The following is a 27957-nucleotide window of genomic DNA, read 5'->3' as shown; positions in this document are numbered from 1 at the left end:
GCCTTAATTTTCACTAGAGAATTCTCTCTTGAATATAACATACAATGGATAAATAAATCATTATTAGACAATTGATAGAAAATCGTATAGTTATATACTAGTCCTTAAATATGCATGTAATGTAATTATGAAATAGAGAAGAAGACCAAATCTCAAGGCACCAGTTTTTGTCTTCTGTTGAAAAAGCGAAAACTTTTCGAGGCGGCCAAAAATCTTCTCATGCCGTGCGTGCCACTCAGCCTAGTAGTCTTGGCCATGGGCAGCCCGGCCTGAACAGCCCGGCCCGACCCGACCCGAAAAAGACCGACCCGGCCCGGCCCGACGCCGCTCCCGGGCCGGGCTCGGGTCTAGATTTTGAGCCTGAAGGCCGGGCCGGGCCGGGCGCGGGCCCATCGTTTTCACGTTTTCCTGAAGGACGGGCCGGGCCAGCCCGAAGCCCGACGGGCTTTTACGTGTTCGGGCCAGGCTCGGGCCCAGAAAACAGGCCCGACGGCCGGGCCGGGCTTGGGCCTGGGTTTTTTGCGTCAGGCTTGGCTAGGCCCGGCCTGAAGCCCGGCCCGGCCCGAGGTATGGCCAGGTATAGGCCCACTCAATCCCCTCTGCCCCCTCGCTTCCCAACCCGAATCCATCCACCCACGCACGCGCCCACCTCCCCGCCGCCGGAGCGGCCGCGATGGACGTCGCCGAGTCACCGGACCTCCAGGCGCAGCTGGCCGCGGCCGTGCACGCACTTAATCACGCCTCGCATCCCTCCGCACGTCTAGCCGCCAACCAGTGGCTCCTCGGCCTGCAGCGCTCGCCGCATGCGTGGGCGCTGGCGGTCTCGCTCCTCGCGTCCGCGGATCATCCGTCCCCTTCCGCCGATCTACTCTTCTTCGCCGCCCAGATGCTTCGCCGGAAGATCCAGTCACCCGACTACTCGCTCCCGGACAACGCCGCGCAGCTCCTCGACGCGCTCCTTGTCGCGGCCCGCCGTTTCTGCCTTGCCCCTCCCCGGCTGCTCACGCAGATCTGCCTGGCCCTCGCGGCGCTAGCGCTCCGTGCGGAGGGAGGGGTAGACGGGCTTTTCGCTCGAATGCCGCACCTACCCGACCCCGCCTTGCTGGAGCTGCTCACCGTGCTCCCCGAGGAGGTGGCGCAGGATGAGAGCGGCGACACGGGGGTCGACTCCGCCACGCGGTGCAGGTTCGCGCGTGAGCTGCTCATGCACGCGCCCGCCGTGCTTGAGTTCCTGCTAGCGCAGTCTGAGAAGCCGGCCGCCGCGGACGGGGTGCCCCTCCACGAGCGCAACCATAGAATCCTGCGATGCCTACTGAGCTGGGTATGTACGGTCTTTGCTTGCTTCACCCTCAACTCAATATTTCAATTGCGTTCGTCTCTCGCTCTCCCTGTGCTAAGAGAAACGGCAATGTTGTAGGTTCGCGCGGGATGCTTCTCGGGAGCGCCGGCGTCCGCCCTCGCCGCACACCCACTTCTGACGTTCGCGTTCAACTCCCTGCAGGTGCGAACAGTGTACGCACTTCGACCAATTGGTTGTTCACTCATCACGTCCTCACATGTTGTTTCGTTCCTGTGTGGCTGATAAAGGCGTTCTTCTCGTTTGAAGTGGCCATAGAGGTTATGACCGAACTTGTCAGCCAGTATCAAGTAAGTTCTGTTCTTCTGTACTGCATTAGTGCAATCGACTCATTGAGTAACATCTACTGTTTAATTGTTGTATGAAATAGTGCTTGAAATGGACCCTGTACCAACTTCTCAGTGTACTACTTACTTTTCGTGCAGTGCATTTCTTTCAGTTAAACCGTAGTTATCTTTATGAAGCATCATGAAATAATCTGGGTCTGGACATGTCAGTTGATTCCAGTTCTGTTCTCTTTTCACGTGCAACACATGCATTTTTGCTTCTCTTTGCACGTGCAACCAACTGCATTTTTGCTGCTTCTGTGTGGTTGGTGGGCTAAGAAGCTCCGTGTCATGGTATGAAGGAGTACAGCGGCGGAGCTTGAAAGAAATCTTTGAAGGGGCGAAGCTGTAAAAGAACCCGAGTACGAAATCATACGAATACAACAATTTAGATATTGCAAATATCAAGTAACTCAGATAATTATATTGATCTTCTCCACACTAGCTTACAAAATACATTTCTAATCAGCAGAGAATTCAGTTCACTACAAAGTGCTATTTAACCATGGAGCATTCAGTTGACTATAGATCAGCTCCAGAACAAAAGAAACTATACCCAAAATACTATTTAATCATGGGGCATTCAGTTCACTACAGATCAGCTCTTCGTTTCTTTACACCCTTAAAGTGCATAAGAACATCTTCATAGCTGTGCTTCTCCGCGATTTCACTCTTTATGTTTACTAGCAAGCTATTGGCTAGATAATCATCTTCCATAGTATTACGTAGCCTTGTCTTAATGATCTTCAAAGTAGAGAATGCCCGCGCGGCACTTGCTGTAGAAACTGGAATAGTTAGAAGCAATCGGAACAATCGATCAACCAAATTGTAGATAGAATGTCTCCCTCTCTCAAAGAGATATCGACAACGATTTGTTAAGGTTGACACATTTTTCAATTATTTATCATGGGGGGCATCCACAACAAAGTGTTTTAGTTGCTGCTCCAATCCATAGATTTCCTGTTGGGTGAAATCTGCTGGATAATATTTCTTCACTAGCTCGCAAATATCATCAGCATTGAAGGATGTGGTCCGTGTTGCTCAAATTCGAGCAACAACAGAGGAGGCTGAACATGTATTGCTTCCGTTGATGTTGGTTCATCAGCTTCACATTCAGTTGAATCACCTCTCTTTCTTTTGTGAAATGCATCAATTGTTTTCCCCTTAAGCATCACTGCCTCCCTCGGTCCCTCTTATAACCTGTAAAGGACATTTTCTATTTCAGTACAAAATCCAATTGACAAAATCTAATTGACAAAATCAATACCAGATGACCTAATTAGAATTTTCCTCCACCAAGGTAACAAAACTACAGAATCACAATATTTCAACTTTCCACAATTTCCATATGGGAGAGATTAAGAGAGATACAGGGACGGCAGTCTGCTCACACGGCTCACCGAGGCACTGCGCGGCGTCGACGGGGCTTGATGTTGTCGCCGTGTCGCGGACAGCCGCAGCCGAGGCAGAAGTGGATGAACCTGAGCGGAGGAGGAAGGAGCCGACCAATCCCTAGCCGGCCACCCGCCAGCAGTCGCCCCCATGCCGGCAAGCCACAGTTGCCACCTTGACGCCGGTGGCCCACGTCGCCACCTCCATGCTCAGCCGTCCGCGGTGGGGAAAAGGAGTTTCTGGAGTTGGTCGCTGCCTGGTCTGGTGGCTGGATTCGTTCGTATCCAGGCATCGTACTAGTTGATAAGTGGGCCTATGGGCTGTATGTAATACATAGCGGTAGTAAAAAAAAAATCATTTTCGCTGGGGGGCGATGGCCCAGGTTCGCCCCCACGAAGCTCTGCCGTTGTAGGAGCACATAGCCTGAGTTGATGAATTGAATGTTCCTTTTTTCCTGTTCAATTATGTGTTGTTTTGCCTATGTATTGCCCAGTCAAGTATCATGCAGTGTTGTTGACTATGCAATGGTACTGTAAAGTTATAAAATGGCGGATGTTGTGCCCCCTTTTGTTTCTGTTACTTAGAAAAAGCCACTGTCCTTCTGTTGAGGTTGCTGACTAGCAAAGCACCGTTCAGCAAATGTGCTTCCAACTCATAATGAATGAGAATTCTCACGTATGCTGGTATGGTTGTAGGAATTACCGCAGGCATTTCTGAGCAAGATGCCATACATCAGAGAGGTTCTTCTTTTACCAGCTCTAGCCAACAGAAGTGAGAAGATTATTGCTGGTCTTACTAGTTTGATGTGCGAAGTTGGTCAAGCAGTAAGTTTTTTCTTACTTGTAAAGTTTTGTGTGTTTTAGCATGATGGTCAGGCCTTGTTTGTTTCAGCTTCAATTGGCTTCAAATCACCTGTGAATTCGCTTCATTGGGAATCAACTTTGCCACTGAAGTACACCTGGACGTGCTTCAGGCAATTGCACTGAAAATGGCCCGAATCCAGATTCAGCTTCACTGGCAAAGCTGATTTCAAATAGCTGTTTGTTTTGGCTTCTGATTTTTCCTATGAGAAGCTGCTGCCTAAAGCTGAAACAAACAGAGCCGTAGTCTAGTTACTCACACATGTCTAGTCAAAATTAGTTTCCCAGTTAGGGTTTGCTTTGGATGGACAATATATTGGATTCTGCCTTTTAGCTTTTGTGGCACTCTCTTGTCACAGAGAACGCTAGAAGCTTGCCGCCACTTCATCCATACGACTTTGATTCGATGGCTCACATCTTCATCGATATTACCATCCTTTTGCAGCATCGACCCCAAATATCGAAAGGTGTCCTTATGAGGTACCGCCTGTCCATCAAGGCTAACCTCCCCCCTCATGCCTAGTTGTATTGAAACTGCACCTCATGTACTCAATTTTTGTTCTACTAAGCTTAAAGCCTTTCGATTCCAGAGTTTGTCTCTATAGCTCTAACTTTCTATTGATCCCTGCCCGACTATCATCGACCAGCAGCACATCATCCGCAAAGAGCATACACCATGGGATATCTCCTTGTGTATCCCTTGTGACCTCATCCATCACCAAAGCAAAAAAGATAAGGGCTCAAAGGTGACCCTTGGTGCACCTATTTTAATTGGAAAGTCATCAGTGTCGCCATCACTTGTTTGGACACTTACATGTCCTTGATGAGGGTAATGTACTTTGTTGAGACTGTGTGTTTCTCCAAGGCCCATCTTGTGACCTCATCCATCACCAAAGCAAAAAAGATAAGGGCTCAAAGGTGACCCTTGGTGCACCTATTTTAATTGGAAAGTCATCAGTGTCGCCATCACTTGTTTGGACACTTACATGTCCTTGATGAGGGTAATGTACTTTGTTGAGACTGTGTGTTTCTCCAAGGCCCATCTTATGACATTCCGCGGTATCTTATTGTAGGCCTTCTCCAAGTCAATGAACACTATATGCAGGTCCTTCTTTTGGTCCCTGTATCTCTCCATAAGTTGTCGTACCAAGAAAATGGCTTCCATGGTCGACCTTCGAGACATGAAACCAAACTGATTTTTGGTCACGCCGGCCATTCTTCTTAAGCGGCGCTCAATGACTCTTCCATAGCTTTATTGTATGGCTCATCAGCTTAATTCCACGGTAATTACTACAACTTTGAACACCCCCTTCTTCTTGAAGATTGGTACTAATATACTCCACCTCCATTCTTGTCGCATCTTGTTTGCCCGGAAAATGAGGTTTTAAAAGCTTAGTAGCCATACTATTGCTATGTCTTTGAGGCCTCTCCAACCTCAATGGGGATACAAATAGGGCCCATCGCCTTGCCTCCTTTCATCATTTTTAAAGCCCCACTAACCTCAAATTCCTGGATTCGTCGCACAAAATGCCTACTGGTACCATCAAAGGAGTTGTCCAACTCAATGGTAGAGCTCTCATTCTCTCCATTGAATAGCTTGTCGAAGTACGCCCGCCATCTATGTGATCTCCTCGTCCTTCACCAGGAGCTGATCTGCTCCGTCCTTCATGCATTTGACTTGGTTGACATCCCTCGTCTTGCTCTCTTGGATCTTGGCTATCTTATAGATGTCCCTTTGGCCTTCATTCGTGTGATCGTGTCTAAGCGCTGGTAGAGGTCCTCGTATGCCCAACCCCTTGCTTCACTCACAGCTCGCTTTGCGGCCTTCTTTGCCACCTTGTACTTATTTATGTTGTTTGCACTCCTATCCAAGTGTAGGCGTCTGAAACCGTTAATAGCCTTCTGGACATCTATTTCCACCACCAAGTATCGTTAGCTTCGATTCTACTTCCCCTGTTCACCCCAAACTTTGAAGCCACCTTAGGAATGCAAATCGCCATCTTCATCCACATATTATTTGCATCACCTCCTTCCTCCCAAGGGCCCTCCTTAATAACCCTCCCCCTTGAGCTTCCACCACTTCGTTCTAGCGTCTTTGGCGCGCCTATCCCGCTGACACGAATCCGAAAGTGGAAGTCAGCCACCACAAGCTTATGTTGAGTGACAACACTCTCTCTTGGTATCACCTTACAATCTAGGCAAGCACGCATGTCTTCTCTTCTCGAGAGGACGAAATCAATCTTGCTAGAGTTGACCACTACTAAAATTCAGTAGATGGAATTCTCTCTTTTAAAAGAGGGTGTTATCTACAATCATGTCATAGGCTAGAGTAAAGCTCAATCATCTTCTCCTTGATTCCTGATGCCATAGTCGAAGCCCCCATGCGCCCCTTCAAAACCCGTGTTAGATGTACCCACGTGGCCTTCGAGGTCTTCTCCTATGAAGAGTGTCTCGCCAATAGGTACACTCCTAACCATGTCCTCCAGGCCTTCCCAGAACTCCCCCTGGGTGCTCTCGTGCTGATAACATTGAGAACTAAGTCCGCAACTACTAGCTTGACCAGGACAATCTAGCCCCCTTGCCACTTGACGTCTACCACTTCATACTCGAGGCTCTTGTTGATCAAGATGCCTACTCCATTTCTGTTTGTAGTTGTCCTTGTGTACCACACAACTTGAAGCCGGTATACTCCACCTTCTTCGCCTTTTGTCCCCTCCATTTGGTTTCTTGGACGCATGGGATATCAACACCTCTCCTTACAGCTATATCAACTAGCTCCCGTAACTTACCTGTCACGGACCCTTTGTTCCAACTACCTAAGCGGATCCTGCTAGGCTCGGCTAGCTTCCTTACCCTTCGCACTCGTGAGTCAAATGCGAAGACCCTAGCTCATTTTTCACTAGACCCAGGCGTTGATGTAGCGCGCCACTAAGGATGCATCAACCCGATCCTTGTTCACTCATCACCATATCCAAATCAAGATACGGCGCGCCACCAAGGGCGTGATACCCGTCCCTTGCCCATTTAACACCACACCCGGTTTCGATATGGCGCGTCGCTAAGAGGGTTATGCCCCAAACGATGTATCATATAGGAGTGGCTGAGTGTTCTTCTGGGTTTCATCTCCATAAGAGTGGCTGAGTTTTGACGTTGGCTCGCCAAGCCTATCACAACCCTCCTCCTCCACCCGGGCTTGGGACCGGCTATGTTGAGACAACATAGCATTGCAGCGGGACATCGAGTAGATTTCTAAATGCTATGAGCGCCTTGGTTTCAATGGAATCATTAAAATGTTTTTGTACTAATGGAGTACTGATATATTTTGGATTGTCCGCATTCTAATCTAATTTGATATTGCTATAAAAATCTGGCATGTGGTCAAGTATGCACTAACTAGGAGAGAACCTATGCAATTTGTATTGTGAAGATTGATCATATTGCCATATGCCATCGGACATCCGTTCTATATACAAGAATACTAAAGATGAATTGCTAAACATGAGCGTTTTTCATAAGAGGCATTTAATTTCGCAAACTGAAGATTGAAGTAACAATTGTCATTCAGTAAATAGTGCAGAAGGGTAGATGCATCAAGCAAATGAAATTAGTTTCTAGTGATGGACCAACTTCTTAATATTGCTTCAAAAAGTGTTATTGCAAGCAGGCACAAACAAACCAAAACAAGCTACTAATTCTAGCTTGTGACTTTTGGGTGAAAAAATTATTATCATATATAATCACATTTTCTTGACCTAACTAACTGGTGATCACAAATGAGATTTTTAGGCTACCCACTGAATGTAGTTCACAGCCACTAGTGATAGCAACCTCTAGAGATCTTTTAGTCTTTCCTAGATGATGAATGCGATGAAAATCATCTAAAAAGTGAATGGGACAAAAAATTGAGTTGGATCAACACCTTATGCAAGATAAATTAAATCTCCAGATGGAATGACAAAATTCATAGATTTGTCATACGTAGTTAAATCGAGCTATGATGCAACTACTAATAAGCAGGCAACTATAGTTGGTCTATTGATCTCCACTCTGGTTGAATGCTGGAGAAATTTGGAAGCGTAAATTGGACTGAGAGACAAAGAGACCACTACTACTGAGTTGGAGAGCGTAAATTGGACTGAGGTACAAAGAGACCACTACTACTGAGATTGGAGATTTGGAGGCGACTAAAGCAGCACAAGGTCGTGGAGGAGCAACTCTACCTTGTTGCTACAAAGTGTACAACACAAGTGTTGAAGGAACTACTTAAATGTATTGCGCTAGATATCGCTTTAGAGGCGAATATAGGCCGATATGGCAGCAGGAGTTCAATCCGAAACTCCTAGAGCACAAGATCTAGTCCAAAATCTTAGATAAGAACACCAAGTTCTATTATAGGTAGTGGGGTACGTAGTCTGGTTACAAATTAGAGGTGATGGCCTGTATTTATAGGGCTTTGGAAGCCTTCACATCCCACTTCTACTTATAGCTTGAACACTCTAGAAAACATTACTCAAGATTCACCTTTCTACTCATAGCCAGAAGACTCTAGAAAACACTAGCTAGGGTTAAGAAAAGAAAAGAAATACTACTAGAGTAGAAGTATCTGGAAGTAGCTAAACAGATTTGACATATGTTTTCCCCCCTCTATTGTTCCTCATCATTCTCCCCTGGCTGTTTGGAACTCGACCTCAAATTATCTTCATAGAGTGCTTCTTATGGGTGATAGAGTCAAGTCCGCAACATTGAATGTGTTGGATATACCCATCTCGCTTGGAAAACCTATCAAATAACCATTATCATTTATCTCCCTCATAATAGGCAATCTTTCTTTTCAGAGGTAGACCATCACCTTATCACCAACTTGGAATGATTTCATCCTTCTTTTGATGTCAGCAAGTTGTTTATATTTCTGATTTTGTGCATCCAGAATACCACGAATTTCTTCAATAACAGTGTAATTATCAGCAAAGGACAATGCTGATTTTGAGTTTCCCCTTGATGGTAGCTTCACCAGGTCCACCACATGTGTTGGACCTTTAGTGTAGACAATGGAAAAAGGACTACTTCCTGTGGATCTATGCTTGGAGTTATTGTAGGAGAACTCTGCAAGAGATAAAACCAAATCCCATTGTACCTTTCTTTCACCACAAATGCAACGGACCAGATTACCCAAAAATTTGTTCACTACTTTCGTTTGTCCATCTGTTTGTAGATCGGCAGTGCTAGAATTTTTTAATTCAGTGTTGAATTGCTTGCACAAAGTAAGCCAAAATCCAGCAAGAAACTTGCTATCATGTTCTGAGTCGATGGACCTTGGAAGGCCATGAAGTCTGACCACTTCTTGAAAGAATAGGTTTGCCACATGATGAGCATCCGTTGTCTTGCGGCATGAAACGAAATGAGCCGTTTTAGAGAATCTGTCCAGGACCACAAACACAACATCACTCCCATGTCTTGTTCTTAGCAAACCCAAGACGAAATCCAAAGATACATCCTCCCATGGAGTACCATGCAATGGCATGTATAACCTGTGTTCAGGACTTGGCCCAAAGTAAAGTGAACAAGTTGCTTTTCATTGTAGAGCTTAGAACTCTCCAACCTTTTGTCCGCCAGGACTGGTTGCTTCCGGGTGACTTCATCTTGATCACCAAGGTCACCTACAAGCTACAAGAACAAGCTCAACATTAAACGTCTTGTAGGTAAATTTTGCGTTGCCCTTGATTTTCTTTAGCTTAAGGAGGTCAAGTTAAATGGCCGTTGCGTGTGCAATATGGACTAGTAGACCAATACTAGTACCCCTTAACACCCCCTCCCTCCAAATGCGCATCATTGCATTTCAAGAACTGTAACAGAGCAAATAAAAATAATTCAAAATCTGCGTCTTGAGAGTGTTGTCATGGCATGGAGTCTTCAAAACTTGCCAAGTCAAGCCAAAGGGGATAATGAGAAGATGGTGCATGAGCGGAAGACACATGAGGCAAACGACATTGTTTTTTTATAGAATCACTGAGGAAGCCTAATCACAGAGCTTGCGTCAAACAAAGCTCCTTGTACTAGCACGAACCAAGCATGGGTAAGCCAAGTGCTTGTGGTAGCGAGAGCAGCAGGCTCGCTGCAGTAGTGCACAAGCAAACACGCGCACGAGAAGCATCAAGCAAGTAGATGTGGGAACCATGAACGGAGCCGCCGGATGGTGGTGAGGAACAAGCGCTCGACAAATGGTGACAGGTTGTTGGATCTTCGGCAAATAGGGAGCGGCGAAGCAGGCGGGGAGGCAGCGTCCAGGTGTAGGCTCGATCTGAGCTGGCAAAGCAACGTCGAGGCGTCGCGGGTTGTGGGAAGGGAGTTTGCTAGGAGTCGACGCCTGGGTGGTGGTCGAAGTGAGCGGCAGTCGGCAAGCTTAGCTTCATCAGGTGGGAAGAGGCGTGTGGCTTCTGGGAGGCGAGATGGCAGCTGGTTGGGTGGCAGAGGCATCCGTCGTGGAGGCGCAACGACAAATGGGGTGCTATGACATGCATGCGTAAAGTCTCAAGCAACGATCAGTTGGGAGCAGCACGACCTAATCCAGTCGGGTGGAGCGAAGCGATTTGCGCAGGCTAGAGATGCAGGAACGGCCCAGGCTGCACAGAGGTCGAGTAGCGGGCGCTCAGTCCGGAGGATGTGTCGATCTGAAAAATCCCACCGATGGTGTCATCAATCGATCAAGGAAAGAGGAGACCGTGGAACTCGATTGAACGAGACCGGGAAAAAAATCCGATCGTGAGGACGAGCGGCGGCATCCGAAATAATCTCTAAACCTAGGCTCATGATACCATGTTATGGATGCAACTTATCTCTATTGCATAACTCAAGGGCAATATATATTGCACAAGACTGGGGGTACAAGGATGAAAATGTAGACTAATACGGATTCCTAGACCAATACTAACACTCCTTAAAAGCTCTTACCTTACGACGTGGTGGACATGGACCTCCTCCGTACTTCCATGACTATCTCCATCGGCGGCGGAAAAAAAATGCCTCCTTGCACGACAACTGGTTCGACATGAGATCCCTTTGCCATCATTGCCCTCGGCTTTCCGGCATTGTGACACGTAAGCACAAGACGGTGCACAACAAGCGGCACGATGAAAACTAGATTCGTTCAGTGGCAGGTCTAAACTCACCGGGTAGTTACGAGAATTCATTGCCTTGGCGTCCATCATTGGCTCGGTGACCCTTCACCCCCAAAGCCGGACACCATCACTTGGCTATGGAACTCTAGCAGACAGTACCCCTCGACCTCGGCCTACATGACCCAATTCATCGGTTCCCATCATAAGTTCTTGGTGGAGAAAATTTGGAAAGCTAGTGCGGAGCTGAAATGCAGGTTATTCTCCTAGCTTGTCCATCACGGGAAGATTCTGCGGATTGGCTGCCCCAGAAGGGGTTGGCCTCATGACCCTGTCCGCCAACTTTTCCTTAGGTCCCCCAAGACCATGCTTCACCTTTGCAAGTACTGTCCTTTCAACTCTGCGGTTTGGCTGCTCGTGGTTGTAGCCTCTAGTGGCGATGAACGAGCTCAGAGACAAAGGAATTTGCGCAGTGTAATGTGTGCTGCTTTTCTGTTTCTTCCTCTATTTATTCTGAAGAAAAACGAATGTGCCGTGATGCCTGCCCCATCTATTGGGTCGTGCCATCCCATGACCATGAGCATGCAGCCACGGAGTGCCTACAACTTTGCCATGGACCGCACAGACCGCGTCTTGTGGCCAGCTCAAACTAAAACCCTGAACAACCGCTAACAACCACAGTGCTGCCATGGCAACGAATGCGAGCCTAAAACGGTTGCCATGGCACGAAAACAGAAACTGTGCCTATTGCACTTTCTAACTGAATAAACAGCTAGACTGTTCCTACAGTGGTGCTTGGGTGGATGACCACATTACTTCGGGCTCCACAATCACCTTCCCGTCGATTGACACATGATGGAATGGGGCCTCAAGAGGTATAGACAACAACCACAAGCGGTGGCGTGTAGTGGGTTACTTATCTACATCATGTGGAACGCCTGGATTGAGAAACCGCCACATCTTCAACGGTACAAGATTGATGTACATCAAGGTGGCACACCTTGGATTTGAGGATATCGTGCAGAGGGCCATGCAAGGCTTTCCAGCCAAGAGTTAACCAGAACCAGGAGTACTTGGCATGAGGAGTTGTTATTAGGGGTTTTGGTGTGTCCCTGTTTCAGAACATGTCCACTTTGGAAACATTCTTCTCCTTCATGAAAAGGCAGAGCTCGTCCCAGTTGCTCGAGGAAAAAATAACTCCAACGTGCATATGGTCATGTTTTTTTATTCATCTCCAAAGTGCAGTTTGTTTTTGTTTGAGACTTTGTTGAACAGAAGCTGATAATTATTCGATTTTCTAGGCACCTGGTTTGGTTGCAGAAGGGAGTAATGAAGCACTTTCTCTTTCAGATGCACTTTTGAGGTCAATCTATTGCACTGCCAATGTGGTACTTTTCCCTGAGTTTTGAAATTATTGGTTTAAACACTTGATGCTAATGCTACACTGTAGTTTAGTTCACTCATTACCTCTTATGATCCTGAAGGACTTTACTCTCAATTGCAGATGTGTAGCTTTTTCTAGTGAAGACTGGGAGATCGCAGAATCCACCTTGCAATTTTGGTAAATTCCCACATATTTTCATGAATCACAAATGTCTTCCTTTCCTGGGTTGGGGTTAGTAAGTAATACACATTTACTTCGGAACATCTCTCTCTCTCTCTCTCTCTCTCTCTCTCTCTCTCTGGTGTGTGCGAGCAAGTAATACACATGTACTTTGGAACATCTCTCTCTCTCTCTCTCTGGTGTGTGTGCACGCACACACACACACATGGAATGAAACACCTGCTGGTTGCTCTAGCTGTGGCTTACTGTTGCTTATATGAGCATCGATTAGTAGGCAAAGTGTTAGCTTGTATTTGTGTTCAGATTTGAATATCATTTCCACAACTGTTTTTCTGAAGTGAAGCCAAGTTCTTAATCAATGAATTATTTATACACACAGTACCGAAATTTTGTAGGTGCAGTTTGGCACATTGTATTCTTGGAATCGATGAGCAAACATCCAAAAGGAATGCCACACAAGAGTTGTTTCTCCCTGTTTTTTCTTCACTGCTAGATGCTCTTCTTTTTCGTGCTCAGGTTTGTCTCTTTTCCCTCAATATCATTTCCAGTTTGACCTATCGTTATACTAGAAAATTTCCTATTGCCTCTCATATATTCGACATTTCTCCTATATCCGGCGTTTTTGTACAGAAGTTCTAGAGATCCAACTATTTTCTTATGCCTTTTAAATTCTGGTAATTCACAGATTATTGATATCGATGAGCATTGCACTGGCCGAGTATCTTCCATACCTGATGGACTAGTACAGTTCAGGCTGAACCTGGAGGAGCTTCTTGTTGATATTTGTTTGCTTCTAGGTGCTCCTGCATACATTAATAAGGTATGTCTGTTTTGCTAAAGGTGGCATTACCTCCCATGGCTACTCTCTTCTTCTAGCAATGCATCAAAACACAAAGTTTTTGCATTTTCCTGAAAAAAAGATCGTCTTGTAATGTCCAGATAATGTGCCCCGCTCATGGTCGTTGCAACGGGAGGCACAGATATTTTACTGGTTTTTCTTCAGTACAAATACTTACTGAGTTAATGTGATTGTATAGACAAAAAATGGGTTTTAACGGCCAATTGAATCATCACTTATTGACTTAACAAAAACATGATTATGTTTGGTTGGGTGGTTGGAAAAACTGCTGGAAAAAACCAATGATGGGGGGGGGGGGGGGGATGGGGAGAAGGAAGAACCTTCTGCTATTTCCTAAATCAGTATCCACCGGCATAGTATCTACTCCCTCCGTCCCATAATATAAGAGCGTTTTTGACACTAGTGTAGTGTCAAAAACGCTAGTGTCAAAAACGCTCTTATATTATGGGACGGAGGGAGCACAATATTTGGCGGTCTGTATGTAAGGATTTTAAGAGGAATGAAGGAGGGAAACGAGAACATTATCCTTTTTTATAGTATATAGGTGATTGCCAGTGCATTGCCATGGAATAACAAAATTAGAAATAAAGACAATGATCAATACATCGTTACAATTTACAAGAGATCTCAATTTACAATGTTGCACGTCACATGGGGCTTATGATTGTGTTGCGATAAATATCACATTATACTCATATTAAGTACTCCCAACACTCTTATATTTCTTTAGAGGGAGTACAATTTAGGTGACTCAATACTTAAATGTCGAGTGACATGTTTATTATCATGATTCAGTCTAAGAAAAAGTGTAGCCCGATCTTGACCATATCTCTGAGGAAAAGGCGCCCGTGCATTGGTACAAAACAACATGTAGTATTTCCGTTGATCGAATTTTTGTTCTTTCTTATCAACCCACACATCAAGCACAACATCCATGTGGTGCTTCCATAACCAAATCAGGCAGTGTGGTAATTAAATCATATCTCTTATAGCCCACTATAAGTGAGAAGATTCCATAAGCATGTGTATGTGATCGCTGCGAGTCATATGTCTGTCCAGTTGTGGACTGCACACTGCCACTGCTTCATTTCTATTTCCTTAGCTCAACTGTATTCATGATTCCTCTGTAAAATAAATTGGTGTCATTTAAAAGTATCTATCCCAAACATGATACCCCCTCCGATCCATATTAATTGTCGCCGATTGGTGACACAATTACTAAATCGGCGACAATTAATATGGATCGGAGGGAGTATGATATCACAGTACATCTGAAGAGAGCGCAATTCTATTATATTGTGGGAAACCACAAAATTAAAAAGGTCATGTACCTGTGACTGATGGATGAAAAGCAAATGGGCTGATATTTGGTGCGGGCCATTCACCCAGAGTCATGCGAGCCAGCAAGGCTGTCTGGGTGAGTATCCAGAGTTGCCTGCCCAAATATGAACAACATAATAGGTTATACAAGCAGAGAATTTGCAAGTTAATGCATTGATCGGAATTATTTCTATACACATGGAGATTTGGACATACAAAGATACGAGATATAGCTGATTGAAATGAAAGCTTAGCTCAGTTCAGATTATAGAGATATAGTTTTAAATCTTTACTCGCATTAATAACAGTATTGTTAAGCCATTCTTTTTCATATACTATTGCAGTTCAATCATCACCATGATCATGTGTTACCGAAAATATCAAAGTATATCTGTATATGTGGTATATGCTATTGTTCATGTCTTGTTAAAGAAATAAACTATATGTAGTATCAAGGATGCCATACCAACTAACAAAAATACCAGAGTATATATTCCACTTACACAGCCGATTCTCCTATGCAACTTCATAATAGCACACTAATCCCCTAAAATTAAACACTTCATTATCTTTGATATTGGTCTATCTTTCCACAGCAGTTTGGACAAAAACAAAGATCCTGATGTGCAAAAAACAGCAAATGCTGAGAATAGATAGGAGCACTACAAACACACAGTGAAACATGCACAGTACTCTCATGAAAAGGATCAAGAAGACCAGAACCAACAGAAAAAGAATAGTAATACACGCATGTCCGTTCCCTTGCAGCATAGGTCCCACTGTCTACAAGTAGTTGAAGTTAATGCAGTGAGATAGAAGACAGCGAGTGGCTGTGGTTCCTGCCTCATATGTGTTGGGCTGTGAGATAAAACCAGCAGAATAGGAAGGGGATTGACAAGATGCATACACATTTGTAGGGCATCTCATCACCGTCCGCCGGGGGGGGGGGGGGGGGGGGCAGCTGGATGTGTCGGGCGTCCGGGGCCTCTGCTCTGCAGACTGCCTTGGCGTGCACAGCACTGCTTGACCGACCGTGTGGTTGGTGAGCGCGCGGAGGGCCTGATCACCTCGCGGTGCCTGCTGTCCAGGGCGATGGCGAGAACGGGCTCGATGCATTTGGCGACCTGGGCGGAGGCAGCGGCGCAGAAGGCACGGACGAGCGTGGGCGTGAGGTTGAGAGGGAGGCGACACACAGTGTGCACCGCGATCGCCATGTCTGGTGGTGGGGGAGGATGCATGGTTGTTTGTGGTGGTAGTCCATGGTGTAGTCGAGCGATATGACTCATGCCGAAGCACTTCTGCTGGCGGCTAGGGTTCGTGAGGCCAAGATGGGCAGGGAGGAAGAGAGACGGTTTGTGTACCGTGGTCGCGAGGGCTGGTGGTGGGAGAGGATGCATGGTTGTTTGTGGTGGTAGTCCACGACGTAGTCGTGCGATATGACTTATGCAGAAGCACTTCCGCCGGCGGCTAGGGTTCGCGAGGCCAAGATGGGCAGGGAGGAAGAGATGGGTTGTTCTTGTTTCTCTAACATGGGAGACGGGCTGTTCTGAGGGATCACGCAAGGGAATTAAACCGTGGTGGGGCGGACGAACAAAAAAACGGTGGGAGAAGGGAGGGTGGACGAATGTTGGGAAGACCGCGTTCTGTCTGGCAGGAAAGGGAACCTTACGTTCTTTTAGATAGTAGAGACAATGTTTCTGTCATGTGGGAGCACTGAATCTGTTCTGTGACAATTGTTTTAATGTTTTTTTCCTATACTCTACTCCTTTTTGTGTGTTCATTATGTGGATTACTTTCATTCTCATACCTTTGCATTTTGCGTAGCTTCTTTCTAGCGGATGGGGACTGGCTAGCCAATCAATACCTTGGAAAGAGGTAGAAGTTAGAATGTACGCACTTAGCATGGTAAGTGGGCCACATCTATTTGGTTAACTCGATTTATAAGTTTCTACAGAATGCACATGATCATTTTGTTCTTATAGATTGTAATGTAATTTGATCCTGACGTTGATTATGCTGACCTTGATATGCTTATCCACGGTCCTTCTGTTTACTTGGTTCAAATGTGGAGTAGTCTTGATCGCTTACCATTAAGTTGGTCTCTAGGATGATATGATCTGTTCGGAGGTGCTTATGGTTGTTTCAAAAGTCTATTAGTCCATTGGCAAATAGCCCCCTTTAAGCTTCTCACTACAAATACAAATGATTTTAATCTGCAAGAAGCAAATAATAATCTTGCTGGGGGTTTATTAGGCTTTTTCAGAGCACCGCTAGAAAAGCGGTCTACTTTGGGGATGCCTGATTTTTCTCCTACTGAAACAGTGTCATAAGAAATAGGCATTAGGCAGGAAAATCCACATGCTTTGAAAATAACCAATACTACTACTACTACTACTATGATCTGTCTTTTTAGCTTTTAGCTCTACTGGTGATGTACTCCCTCCGTCCCAAAATTCTTGTCTTACATTTGTCTAGATACGGATGTACCTAATACTAAAACATGACTTGATACATCCGTATTTAGACAAATCTAAGACAAGAATTTTAGGACGGAGGGAGTACATGGATAATGATCATATCAATCTTGTGATCCCATCTTGAGTAAATTCTTCTACTTGCTTCCTCGTGTTCTGTTTTGGACTCTTGTGCTATCGATTCATTTATGAGTTAAAATGCCTTACCTTTTCCAATTTTGTTGGTTGGCATATGCACCGCCCTGTGGTGCTAGATATAAGCATACAGAACTGTATACTAGTCTGCTGGATCTACATGGCATTCTCATAAGTTGCCAAATTTCAGGTTGCTGACACAATTTTACAAGATGGAAGCCCCTTCGATTTTTCAGTTGTAATGCACTTTGTGAACATTCTGTCCAGCAGAACACCTGCTGAACTGAATGGATGCCAGTTCTTGGTAAGACTTCCTCAATATGCTTCTTAGGCCTTGTACAATGCAAGGTGCTTAGGAGAGGTGCTTGGAGAAATAAACCAGGCTTTCCTTAAGCACCGGTGCTTATTTGTACAGGGCAGACGCTTAATTAGGCGTCTCTTCTGTAGAAATAGGCACTGGTGCTTCAGAAAAACCCGGTTTATTTTTCTAAGCACCTCCCTAAGCACCTTGCATTGTACAAGGCCTTAAGATGATCGGATATTTCTTGATTGTATCTTGTGAAGCTAATGTTCTCTTGTGTGTTTTCCTATTTGTTCTAGGTATACAAATCGTTTGGTGATGTCATTGGTTCTTATTCAAAGTGGTTATCATCTTCCAAAAGTAATATTAAGCCATTACTGTAAGTATGTTCAGTATGTACTGAAGTTTAACATCAATTTTATTTATTTTCCATACATACTTGAATATGTTTTGCCACCATGGACAGCCTATTCTGCGCTTCAGGGATTTCAAAATCCATATCATCAAATTCTTGCTCTGTAGCTTTACGTAAACTTTGTGAGGATGCTTCGTCATTCATCCACGAGCCTCCGATTCTAGACATTCTTTTCTGGATTAGTGAGGTAAACATACTTTTATCATAGTGAATTTAATCTGGCATGATACTTTGATGGCTAGGGGCAAATGCAGTTCATGCAAAATGCCTGCAGTTCTATGTTTTAGCTCTGTTTAATTTAATTTAGTTCCATGAATGTGGTCTACCACTTGCCATGACACACTGCCTTATCAATTTAGCATATACATTCAATTTGGGCTTTGTATAATGTATCCAATGTAGTATTCAAAGAACAGTGTTCTTTAGGGTATGGGCGAGGGGAACCTGCGGATAGAGGATGAGGAAGAGATCATTAGTGCAATTACACATGCTCTATGTTCTATTCTCGACAAAGAATTGAGGAAAACTTCACTGGCCAGACTACTTTGTTCAAGCTACTCAGCAGTTGAAAAGATTGTATGTTTTCTTCCCCTAGCAGCCTTTCTTGGATGGTTGTCTGGAATTTATATTTTCAATTTTATCTTGTCACATTGTGTTCATTTATGGGCTCATAATCTTATTACCACATACAAGATTCTTTGTTTTCTTTCCCTAGTGCAGCCTTTCTTGGAGTGTTGTCTGAAATCTTATATTTTCAGTTATATCTTCTTCATTTGGAGGATCATAATCTTATAACCATATCCTATGTTGGCGGATCCCACCAGATGCTAGTCTTTGTTTGCGCCTGCTAGTTTGTGTTGGTGAATGTGTAGTTGTGTACATTATGATAACTAGTGACATGTTCATGAATAGATTTACTTATATATGTTGAGCATATCTTCTCTATACTCACTCTTGTGAAGTAATCCGAACAATTTCTTTTTGAATTTGACTATTTGAGCAGCATATTTTCCCAATCCAAAAGCCAAAAAGTTTGAACTGCTATTTTATGAGAGAACATGCTGGGAATTTATTAAGACTCCATGGACATACATTCCGTGCCTAGCATGTCGGCAATACAATCTGGTGGGAACCTAAGCCAAGTGGTATACCTTTTATTTATGTAGCCATACTTTGCTAACTTAATGAGCTACCTCATTCGCCGCTCTCCTAACTGATTTGACAGCGATCTCCTGAAAGCCACGTAGCAAACCCTTAAACTCCTCGGTGCTACCCCTGCCAGTGCGAGAGCCACTCGAAGTCGCTTGGTCTCGAAACAAGTTATGGCTCAAAAGGAGATCGCACATAGTCGCCCTTGCTTTGCCTTAACCATCACTCTCCCTAAATCGCGAACTACTAAAGCTATAGCCGTCGGATAAAGATGGCTTGTGTGCCGCATCGACAGGCTTCTTATTTCTTCCGGAGGAAGCACGCAACACTCCCTGTGCATTGTACAATGACCGCTTTTGGGGCCTCCCATCGATCATTAACATGAGCTAACCGACTGTAGTCAAACCATAAGTGTGTAACCTTCTCATACTAAAAGTCATACAAGTTCCTTCAAGACCTTTTGTTGAAGATTTGAGCATGAATCCTCGCACCAATGACTCATGCACATGCGTTTTATTTCATGTCGAACCATCCTTATGTATGTTATTTTATTCAACAGCAGGTCCTTAAGCCGCACCCATACTTCCAAGTAATCAAACATCGTCGCGGACGGTTTCGTTGCCCCATCAAAGTTCTTCATATAATGGCATGGAAATCAAACTACTAGGGACCATTATTCAATCGACATGACTTTTCCTGACTCACCAATCACCCCCGTCGTGCCTGTGCCTATTCGTTCCACTCCCTCTGCTTCTCCACCTCTAGTCGATTTGCAGCCACCATCTTCTCCGGTCTCCTCGCCTAGCATGTCACCGGATTCTACACCTTCATCTCCGGTGACTTCTTCGTCGCCACCCCCCGATTCTACCTTGGCGATTCCTCCTTCTATTGTTCCCTCTTTTCCTCAGCATTACACTCGTCGTTCACGACCTGTGGATGCCTCATTGGATGAGTCGTCCTCTTCCTCTCAGCCTACTTATGGCTTGCGTTCTCGTCCTCGTCCGCCTGTTGATCGCTTTGGATTTCCCACCGCTGGTGCTGCTGTTCTTGAGCCGACTTCTTACCGTCAGGCTGTTGTTCATCCTGAATGGCAGTTTGCGATGGCAGAGGAGATTGCTGCTCTTGAACGCACTGGTACCTGGGATCTTGTTTCTCTTCCTCCCGGAGTCCGTCCCATCACTTGTAAGTGGGTCTACAAGGTTAAGACTCGCTCCGATGGTTCTCTTGAGCGTCACAAAGCTCGTCTTGTGGCTCGTGGTTTTCAGCAGGAGCATGGTCGTGATTATGACGAGACTTTTGCTCCTGTGGCCCATATGACCACTATTCGTACACTTCTTGCCGTTGCCTCTGCACGCCATTGGTCTATATCTCAGCTTGATGTTAAGAATGCCTTTCTTAATGGTGAGCTGCGTGAGGAGGTGTACATGCAGCCACCAGGGCGTGGGTAGAAGGGACGAGACTCATCAATCTTCTCCACAAGGGAGGTCTTGAACTCCAATGAAGTCTTCTCACATAAGAGGGAGGCCTTGCCCCCCTTAGGGAGATAGATGAGCAAAGCTCTCTAAAGTTTAAGTTGTGCTAAAGTTCAAGAAAAGAGCTTTGTCTTGCAATGGACCCAAGTAAAAGGTGTATCCTTGTTTGAAAGAGGATGCAAAGTTAAAGCAATAGTGATAAAGTCTTTGACTAAACAATGGTAAAATCCGGCGAACCCAAGGAAACTACGGACTTGTGTAACATTAGTGGATTGAGGCCAACTTTTAGTCGCGTCGAGTTTAGACTCATTGTCTTCAATGCCATTTGAGGAAACAACGGATCCTAAGAAAATGAGTTGAGTTGTGCAAAATGTGCATTTTCAAGATTATCACAAAGTTTCTTATTTCTTAGCACCTCAAGAACTTAGGCAACATGCATAGGATGATCATTAGTAGACTTGCTATATATCAAGATGCCATCAAAGTACACAACAACTAATTTTCTTGTAAGGTGTCTAAGCACATGATTCATGAGACACATGAAAGTGCGCATTAAGCAAACCCAAAAAGCCCAAAATTGGTTTTCAAAGTCATTTTCCATTCATCGCCGAATTGCATATGGACCACTCTTCAACTCAATCTTGAAGAAACTAGTGGCACCACTATGGTCATCTATGTCACGTCATAGGGTATTGGACCCAGCCGAATATGTTTCCTTGGTTTCCTAGTCTTGTTAGTTTGGATTCTGTTTAGGGACTTCCCTTTCTGTTTAGGCCTTTCCTTGTTAGTGGAGTCAGTTCAAGTCTTCCCTAAATTACTGCCAAGCTGCCTTATAAAGCAAAGGCAGTTCACATGTAATCAGGCATCAAAGCAATAAACAAAGAAAATGGGATGTTTACCTCCAGAACCAGTTTATTCCCCAGCCGCCACGACGCCCAAGCCTAACCCCCCCTCGCCTTCCTACCACCCATGACTGTTAGAATAATTCAAACATGTGCTAGTTATGATTAGGTAAGTTTAGGCATACGTGCTTTGATTGGCTTGCATGCCATCTTGCAGCACATATGTATTGAGTCCAGTTAGGATTAGTAGTTGATCAGCGTTGTTGGTGATTAGATTAGGGAAGCAAAGTTGTGTATGTACGAGTACTAGTCCAGGTAGGCTTTAAGTTAGAGTCCGTGTACGTCTAGGTTATTTGAGTCGGTCTGTGTCTCATTGGTAGTCTGGCTACGTGCGTTTATATATACATATGCATAGGGCTCCAATATTGTATCGTGGAAAAGAGTAAAGGAAAAAAAAGAAAAAAAGGACATGACAAGGGCCCTTGGCTACAAGTTTTTGCGTGCGCGCGTTCGTCATGTTTTTGATGTGATCGATCCTGAGGGCGAAATTCCAACAACGACTATACCCTATGTAATCTAGGTCGTGACAACTTGCTATCGACGTACTGATCCTTGGCCAATCTCCGCAACCATCCTCCATGGCCACCATTGCAGAGACCAACAATCTTTTAGATGAGAAGCTGTCTGCCCACCAGAAAGAACTTTGAAGGGCGCTGTCTTCAAGAAATTTGAAGAGGACATTGAAGAAGTTTGGGAGCAAGCAGCAGTCAATCGCCTGGCCATCGAGTGTCTGGAGCAGGGTGACTTCGGCAAGGGCTAGTACATGGACGAGCATGAAGATGGACACCACAAAATGACCTTCCCACAATGGAAACCCAAATTTCACAAGCTGGAGTTCCCAATCTTTGACGGCTTTGAAGACGCAGTTGGTCGCGAAGGCCCGGATGAGATCCATTTTCCCTAGACATTGTGACACTAAGCAAGGTGTGAGCAGCTAAATGGAAATGAAATATGCTTAGTTACTTCTTTCCGATGTATTTGAAGGACCAATACCTCAATTGTCATGGAAATGAGCGGGGCTTGGTTATGAACCTTGTATGAGAGCTCACACACCTAACACAAGGCATATATATGTAGGCAAAAATCAAGCAAAATGAAGTTCAAGATATTGTAAAGATTGGGGATAAACAACAATGAACTGGGATATATGGGCCACGACCCTGTTGTAGGCTAAACCGTATGTTCGATTTGCAATCTTTCTATGAATATTTTTTGGACTCTTTTGTTACCAAGCAATAGTGCAACCTATTTTGCAACAAGTTACCATGTGGCGACTTTACCACCAATACAGTGACAACCTTTTTAAGTGGTCGGACCCTCCCCCAGACCCTTTCCAAGTGGGAGCTACGTGCACCGGGCTGCCCTTTTTACAGTGGCAACTTTATAAATCATTGGGTGGCAGCTTTAAAATCATTGGGCTGCAACTTTTAAATTGAATTTTTTCGCTAAAACATACACATGTGATCTAGTATCGAAGCCCTCGTCGTGGAAAACCCAACCGTGAAGACGGATCTCTTCACGGATCGTAAATTAGATTTGTGGTTTGGGAGTTTTTTGTTTTGTTTTGAAATTTCAAGTTTGGGGTCACATGATGACATCATCTGCCTTGTCCTCCTCACATGCATGCAATTGAGAAGGAGATTTTGTGGTCGCACAGTGCTGTAGGGCTCATGTTTGCTCTCTATTAAAGTCCTTATCTAAAATCACAATGCATTTGTTTTCGTCTTATGCAGATTGACATAGACAGAGATGAATTGCTAAGGCAAAATTCTAGTGCTTACGCACAAGCCTTGAACATCGCAGTTCGTGGACTTCACAGGTGCTTACAATGTTTGACTCTTGTATGCTCCACCCTGGTGTTCTTTTTAGATTTAATAGAAATGATACTTCAAGCGTGCCACACTTTCCAGCGCTCCTGCTACAAGTTTGATGTATTATTTCGAGCATGGTCCAGTTAATGGTGGGTCGAGTTTGTTTGCCATTTCAAAGTAATTTTTTTCTAGTTTGAAGAAACGAAAATCATATTATGTGGGTACAATTATGGTTTGCATCAACGAGTTATAGACTAATGTACTTATAAGTTGTGCAAATGGCACACGTTGGTAAGATCTAGATGATTGAAAATATATGGTGGACATTGGTGTGTACATAAAGGAGTAGTGTTTTTTCTGGCTATCATCAAAAGAAAAGTTACTGTAGATATGCGGGCAACTTTGTTTGTAGAAACTAAAACCAGTTGAGATTAACAAGTGAAGAACAGAACAAGAAAGTGGAAGAGCAAAAGCATGGTAGCAGGCATCTCGTGATGGTCAAGAATGTATGCTCGGTCATTCATTGAAGTGAAATTGTTGAAATGCAGAGATAGAATCTCCGCTAGTGACCATAGCTAAAATTTGTATCATGGGAAAGTGGGCATATTCAACTAATGGTCATTGATAACTATCAGAGGCAGTATTGATATAATTTGACTAGATCGAACATGAGAAGGGGTATTACAGTTAAAGTTACTTGCTACTAATCTAACATATTTTTTACCACTTGTTGGCAATATGTTGTAGGTTCTATTGGTTCTCTTAACAGAAATTTCATGCAAATCTTTTGCATGCTCTCTCCAAGTCCTCTTTTTGTAAATTCGATATGATCTACAGTATAAGCAAATATACTTTTATGTTTTCAGAATGGGTGCATTGTTCAGTCATTTGGCGATGTCAATTACATCTGGTCTAATTGATGATGATACGATTTCGGTTCTTTTCGGTATATTCTGGCCACTCCTTGAAAAACTTACGCAGTCATCTCATATGGAGAACACTAGTTTATCTACTGCTGCTTGTCGTTCTCTTTCTTCGGCCATACATTCTTGTGGTAAGTTCAACTGATCTCTAAAATGCTAAATTTCAAGCTGTATGGTATATAGATCATTATGCTGATCAAGCATTTTGCAGGACAACATTTCCAAATTTTATTACCTAAAATTCTTGAATGCTTATCTATGAATTTCTTGCTGTATCAAAGGCATGACTGCTTCTTAAGAACAGGTAACGGTTGATACTTTATTCACAAGGGGGTTTGGCCTGCAATTTGCACCTACAACTACAAGAATAAACTTAGCTGTCCTGCATAATCCTGTGTTTAGTTAGAGCATCCATGAAGATCAATGGCTACCACTTAGTACTTCCTTATGCCCCTACCTATGTTCTCTTGATTACTTAAACGACATGCCATGCTCATAGGACTTCATTTTTGACCTACTTTATAGTTTTGCATTGTAAAAGAAATAACGGTGCCATACAATAGACTGATAGCACCGAAGTGTACTTACTACCGCAGCACCTTCTTCCAGTATACTCCCTCCGTTCCAAAATAAGTGTCTCAAGCTTAGTACAACTTTGTACTAGAGTTAGTACAAAGCTGAGACACTTATTTTGGGACGGAGGGAGTATCTCGAAAGTCTACTCTACATTGACATTATTGACATTTTCAGCTGCCAACATGATTGAAGAATTTGGCCACAAGGAAGAATACAGTGTTGTATGTGTCAGAACTATTGAAACGTTTAGCTCTGCAGCTTCACTATCAAATTTGAATTCTTCTTACACATGTGATCAAGAACCCGATCTAATCGAAGCCTATGCAAACTTCACATCTGCATTTATCCGCTGCTGTCCAAAGGTTCCATTTTATATTATGTTAAGGTTCTTCGTTCATTATTGTCGCACAATATGGATTGACAGTACGGCACTGATTCTTATGTTGATTGCATGATTAATTAAGGAAGCTGTCGTCACATGACACTAATTCTTCTGTTGATTGCATGATTAATCAAGGAAGCTATTGTCGCATCTCGCTCGCTGCTTGAGCTGTCATTTCAAAAGGCAGCTATATGCTCTACAGCAATGCACCAAGGAGCAGCACTTGTAGCAATTTCATATATGTCATGTGAGTCCCACTTGACCACTTTTTGCATATGGCCTTCTGCTATATATCAGTTGAATGTTCGTATTACTCCCATAGTTCGTTAGATAGGTGTACAATGAGTAAACTTGCGGGTTGCATTCAAAAGAAGAGTGAGAGATACGCAGAATGAGGGAGGGTTGATGCTTTGTGCACAATAAACTAGAGCGTGGGCTGTCGAGTGTCGACTGCTGGTAGAAGAATAAGCTTTACAAGTTAGTTTATTTACTGCGAATGTACGAGTACAAGAGACAAGTAGGGACAGAGTGTTTTTGGAATTGTGACCAATGAAGTAGTGCAAGGGACAGACTGCTGGTAGCACAATTGTGTCAAGTTAATGTTTTTTTACTTCAAGTGCATAAATGTACTTCTATCTAGTTTCTATCCCTCTTGTCTTCTGGATAGCGCAGCCAATTTGTATAGCAACAGTAGGGCATCATTTAATCACATTTAGTAATTTTTTCGTAGTACTTTCAACTATGCACAGGATTTTTGCGAAGCAAGTTGGTATATCACTTAGAGCTTGGAAAGCACCTTGGGTAGTTTTCTTTTTTTGTGTGAACTTCAAAATTCTATTTGTACTTGCTGAATTATTCGTGTTCAGTGAGGATCATTGACTGATGAAGTCCTTATGACATGCTATTGCTCTTAACATGGCGTAACACTTTTTTTTGTTGCTAATTCGATCACTTCAAAGTAATATTTGGAAATACACACCTGCAGGTTTTTTTGATGCTAGCCTTACTGATGTGCTGGAATCTCCAGAATGCCCCTCTGATGAATCACGTGGTGCGGTGCTGGTTCAAATTTTGGCACGCTGTGGTGAAGGTCTTATGTTTAACGTATTTTATGCTCTACTTGGTGTATCAGCCTTGTCAAGGGTAGGTAGATTTTGAAGAATACTTTTTTGAGTTGTTTTTTGGCACAGTTTTTGCTATAACTCACCATTTTGTTATGTGAGGTGTCAAAACTGGCCATGGTGTTATGCTTGCGCCTCAAAGCCTTTCAATAAATTCTGGAATCTGGAGCTTATCTGCATTTTCCTGTGGCATAAGCTAGCATGCTGATGCTCTTGTTGTTACTAAGTCGACTATTAATTCCTTTGCATATTGATGATGCTACTTATAATAACTTGCTTCTGTTCTTCTATTTTAGTACTACAGCCATACTAATGATTTAATTGTTCTGCATACTACATATTTCTTAATTTTGCTCTAACCAGAGATAAATTAGGTGATAATAGAAATGTTTCAGAGTATTGAATTTTTTCTTCAACAGGTACATAAATCTGCAACAATGCTGCAGAAGTTGGCGGCGTTGTGTAGCCTCTGTGAGAGAACAATGTGGAAGGGGATACTTTGTTGGGATTCCCTTTGTGGGTGGCTGCAGACAACGGTACCATTCCCATGATCACTGTTTTGCTGTAATTATGCTAGGCATGCCTTCATGCTTTTCTCATCTACATTTTAGTTATATAACTTTGAAAATATCATATGCTGTAATCTGTGCCATCCGCTTACCGTACATTTGTCTCTTCAAGATTGGAAAGGTTTAGCAGCGCTATTCTTGCAGACTATTTTTCGTAACTGTTTAAACCTAACTAAGGGTGTTCAATACTTGACATCTGATGCAAGGAGAATCTGTCGATGTAGTCATAGAATGTGGTCATGGTAGTCTAGTTGCATGCTGCAACTTGGCACTGAAGATTTTTTTGCTACCTTCCCGAGTTCTTGTGTTATATAGAGGCTATATGTGTAGTAATAATACTTCTTACTTGTATATTTGCTGCTGAAGCTTACTTTGTATATCTGTTTCATTTAGCTGAATGTTTTAAAACTTGATCAGGTGAGTTCTTTGTCCTCAGAGTACCTAAGGCAAGGGGAAGCCGAGCTGATAATTCCATTATGGCTCAAGGTGCTTCAGGATGCCGCCTCGGACTATCTTCACAGCAGGACTGGCGACAATTGCAGAAACCATCCTGGTTACATGCAAGGAAAAGGTGGAAGAACCCTTAAACGCGTAATTCGAGATTTTGCAGAAAGCCATCGAAATGTTCCCACCCCCTATATTGATAGCAGGTGGAGCTGCCGTCAACAGTTAAGTTAAAATTGTTGAAGTTTGAATCGTAACCGTTTGGAATAGCTTCCATGCGATAAAGGTCCTTGCTTTGGTGTGGAATGCAACAGCTCGCTTTGGTGGCACAATACAGAATGTTGATCCCTAGGTTTTGTCTCTGTATTATCCTTCTATTAACTTTAAGGATATGTGTTATTCAGATGTGATGACTGGGTTAGGAGCTCTGTCCTGCGTTCTATACCAATGTAGTGAAGTATGAGAGGTCAATAAAGAATGGTCGTTCCGTTGA

At 43.8% G+C, this 27957-nt stretch overlaps 1 protein-coding gene across 8 annotated transcripts; it reads left to right on the top strand.

Annotated features, from left to right (window-relative positions):
* The first annotated feature begins 608 nt into the window (after positions 1 to 608).
* On the top strand, positions 609 to 27957 carry LOC109739337 (transportin MOS14). 8 transcript variants are annotated; one of them, XR_012181901.1, is made up of 21 exons: positions 609 to 1321; positions 1418 to 1501; positions 1588 to 1647; positions 3771 to 3899; positions 12349 to 12410; positions 12552 to 12608; positions 13007 to 13127; positions 13297 to 13431; positions 16615 to 16695; positions 17590 to 17703; positions 18000 to 18079; positions 18167 to 18302; positions 18542 to 18691; positions 23372 to 23457; positions 24316 to 24503; positions 24584 to 24676; positions 25123 to 25310; positions 25470 to 25577; positions 26316 to 26473; positions 26871 to 26987; positions 27507 to 27957. XR_012181901.1 is itself a non-coding variant. In XM_040387085.2 (21 exons), the coding sequence occupies exons 1-21, from the start codon at positions 674 to 676 to the stop codon at positions 27696 to 27698; spliced, it is 2991 nt and encodes a 996-aa protein (XP_040243019.1). In that variant the 5' UTR covers positions 609 to 673; the 3' UTR covers positions 27699 to 27957. The 8 variants fall into 8 exon arrangements, 6 of the variants coding, with proteins under 6 accessions (XP_040243019.1, XP_040243022.1, XP_040243018.1 ...); XR_005754284.3 differs by having other exon boundaries at positions 27438 to 27957; XM_040387085.2 differs by having other exon boundaries at positions 25466 to 25577.

The sequence above is a fragment of the Aegilops tauschii genome, chromosome 4, assembly GCF_002575655.3.
Source record: "Aegilops tauschii subsp. strangulata cultivar AL8/78 chromosome 4, Aet v6.0, whole genome shotgun sequence".
Taxonomy (NCBI): domain Eukaryota; kingdom Viridiplantae; phylum Streptophyta; class Magnoliopsida; order Poales; family Poaceae; genus Aegilops; species Aegilops tauschii.
This window is presented reverse-complemented; position numbering and strand designations above follow the sequence as displayed.

What these genes read in the sequence shown, in the direction of transcription:
- LOC109739337 (XM_040387084.2), top strand. Translation starts at nt 674, where the DNA reads ATGGACGTCGCCGAGTCACCGGACCTCCAGGCGCAGCTGGCCGCGGCC. An exon ending in TGTGCGAAGTTGGTCAAGCA is followed by an intron (nt 3,900 to 12,348) that starts GTAAGTTTTTTC and finishes TCGATTTTCTAG; the next exon opens with GCACCTGGTTTGGTTGCAGA. An exon ending in GTGTATCAGCCTTGTCAAGG is followed by an intron (nt 26,474 to 26,870) that starts GTAGGTAGATTT and finishes TTTCTTCAACAG; the next exon opens with GTACATAAATCTGCAACAAT.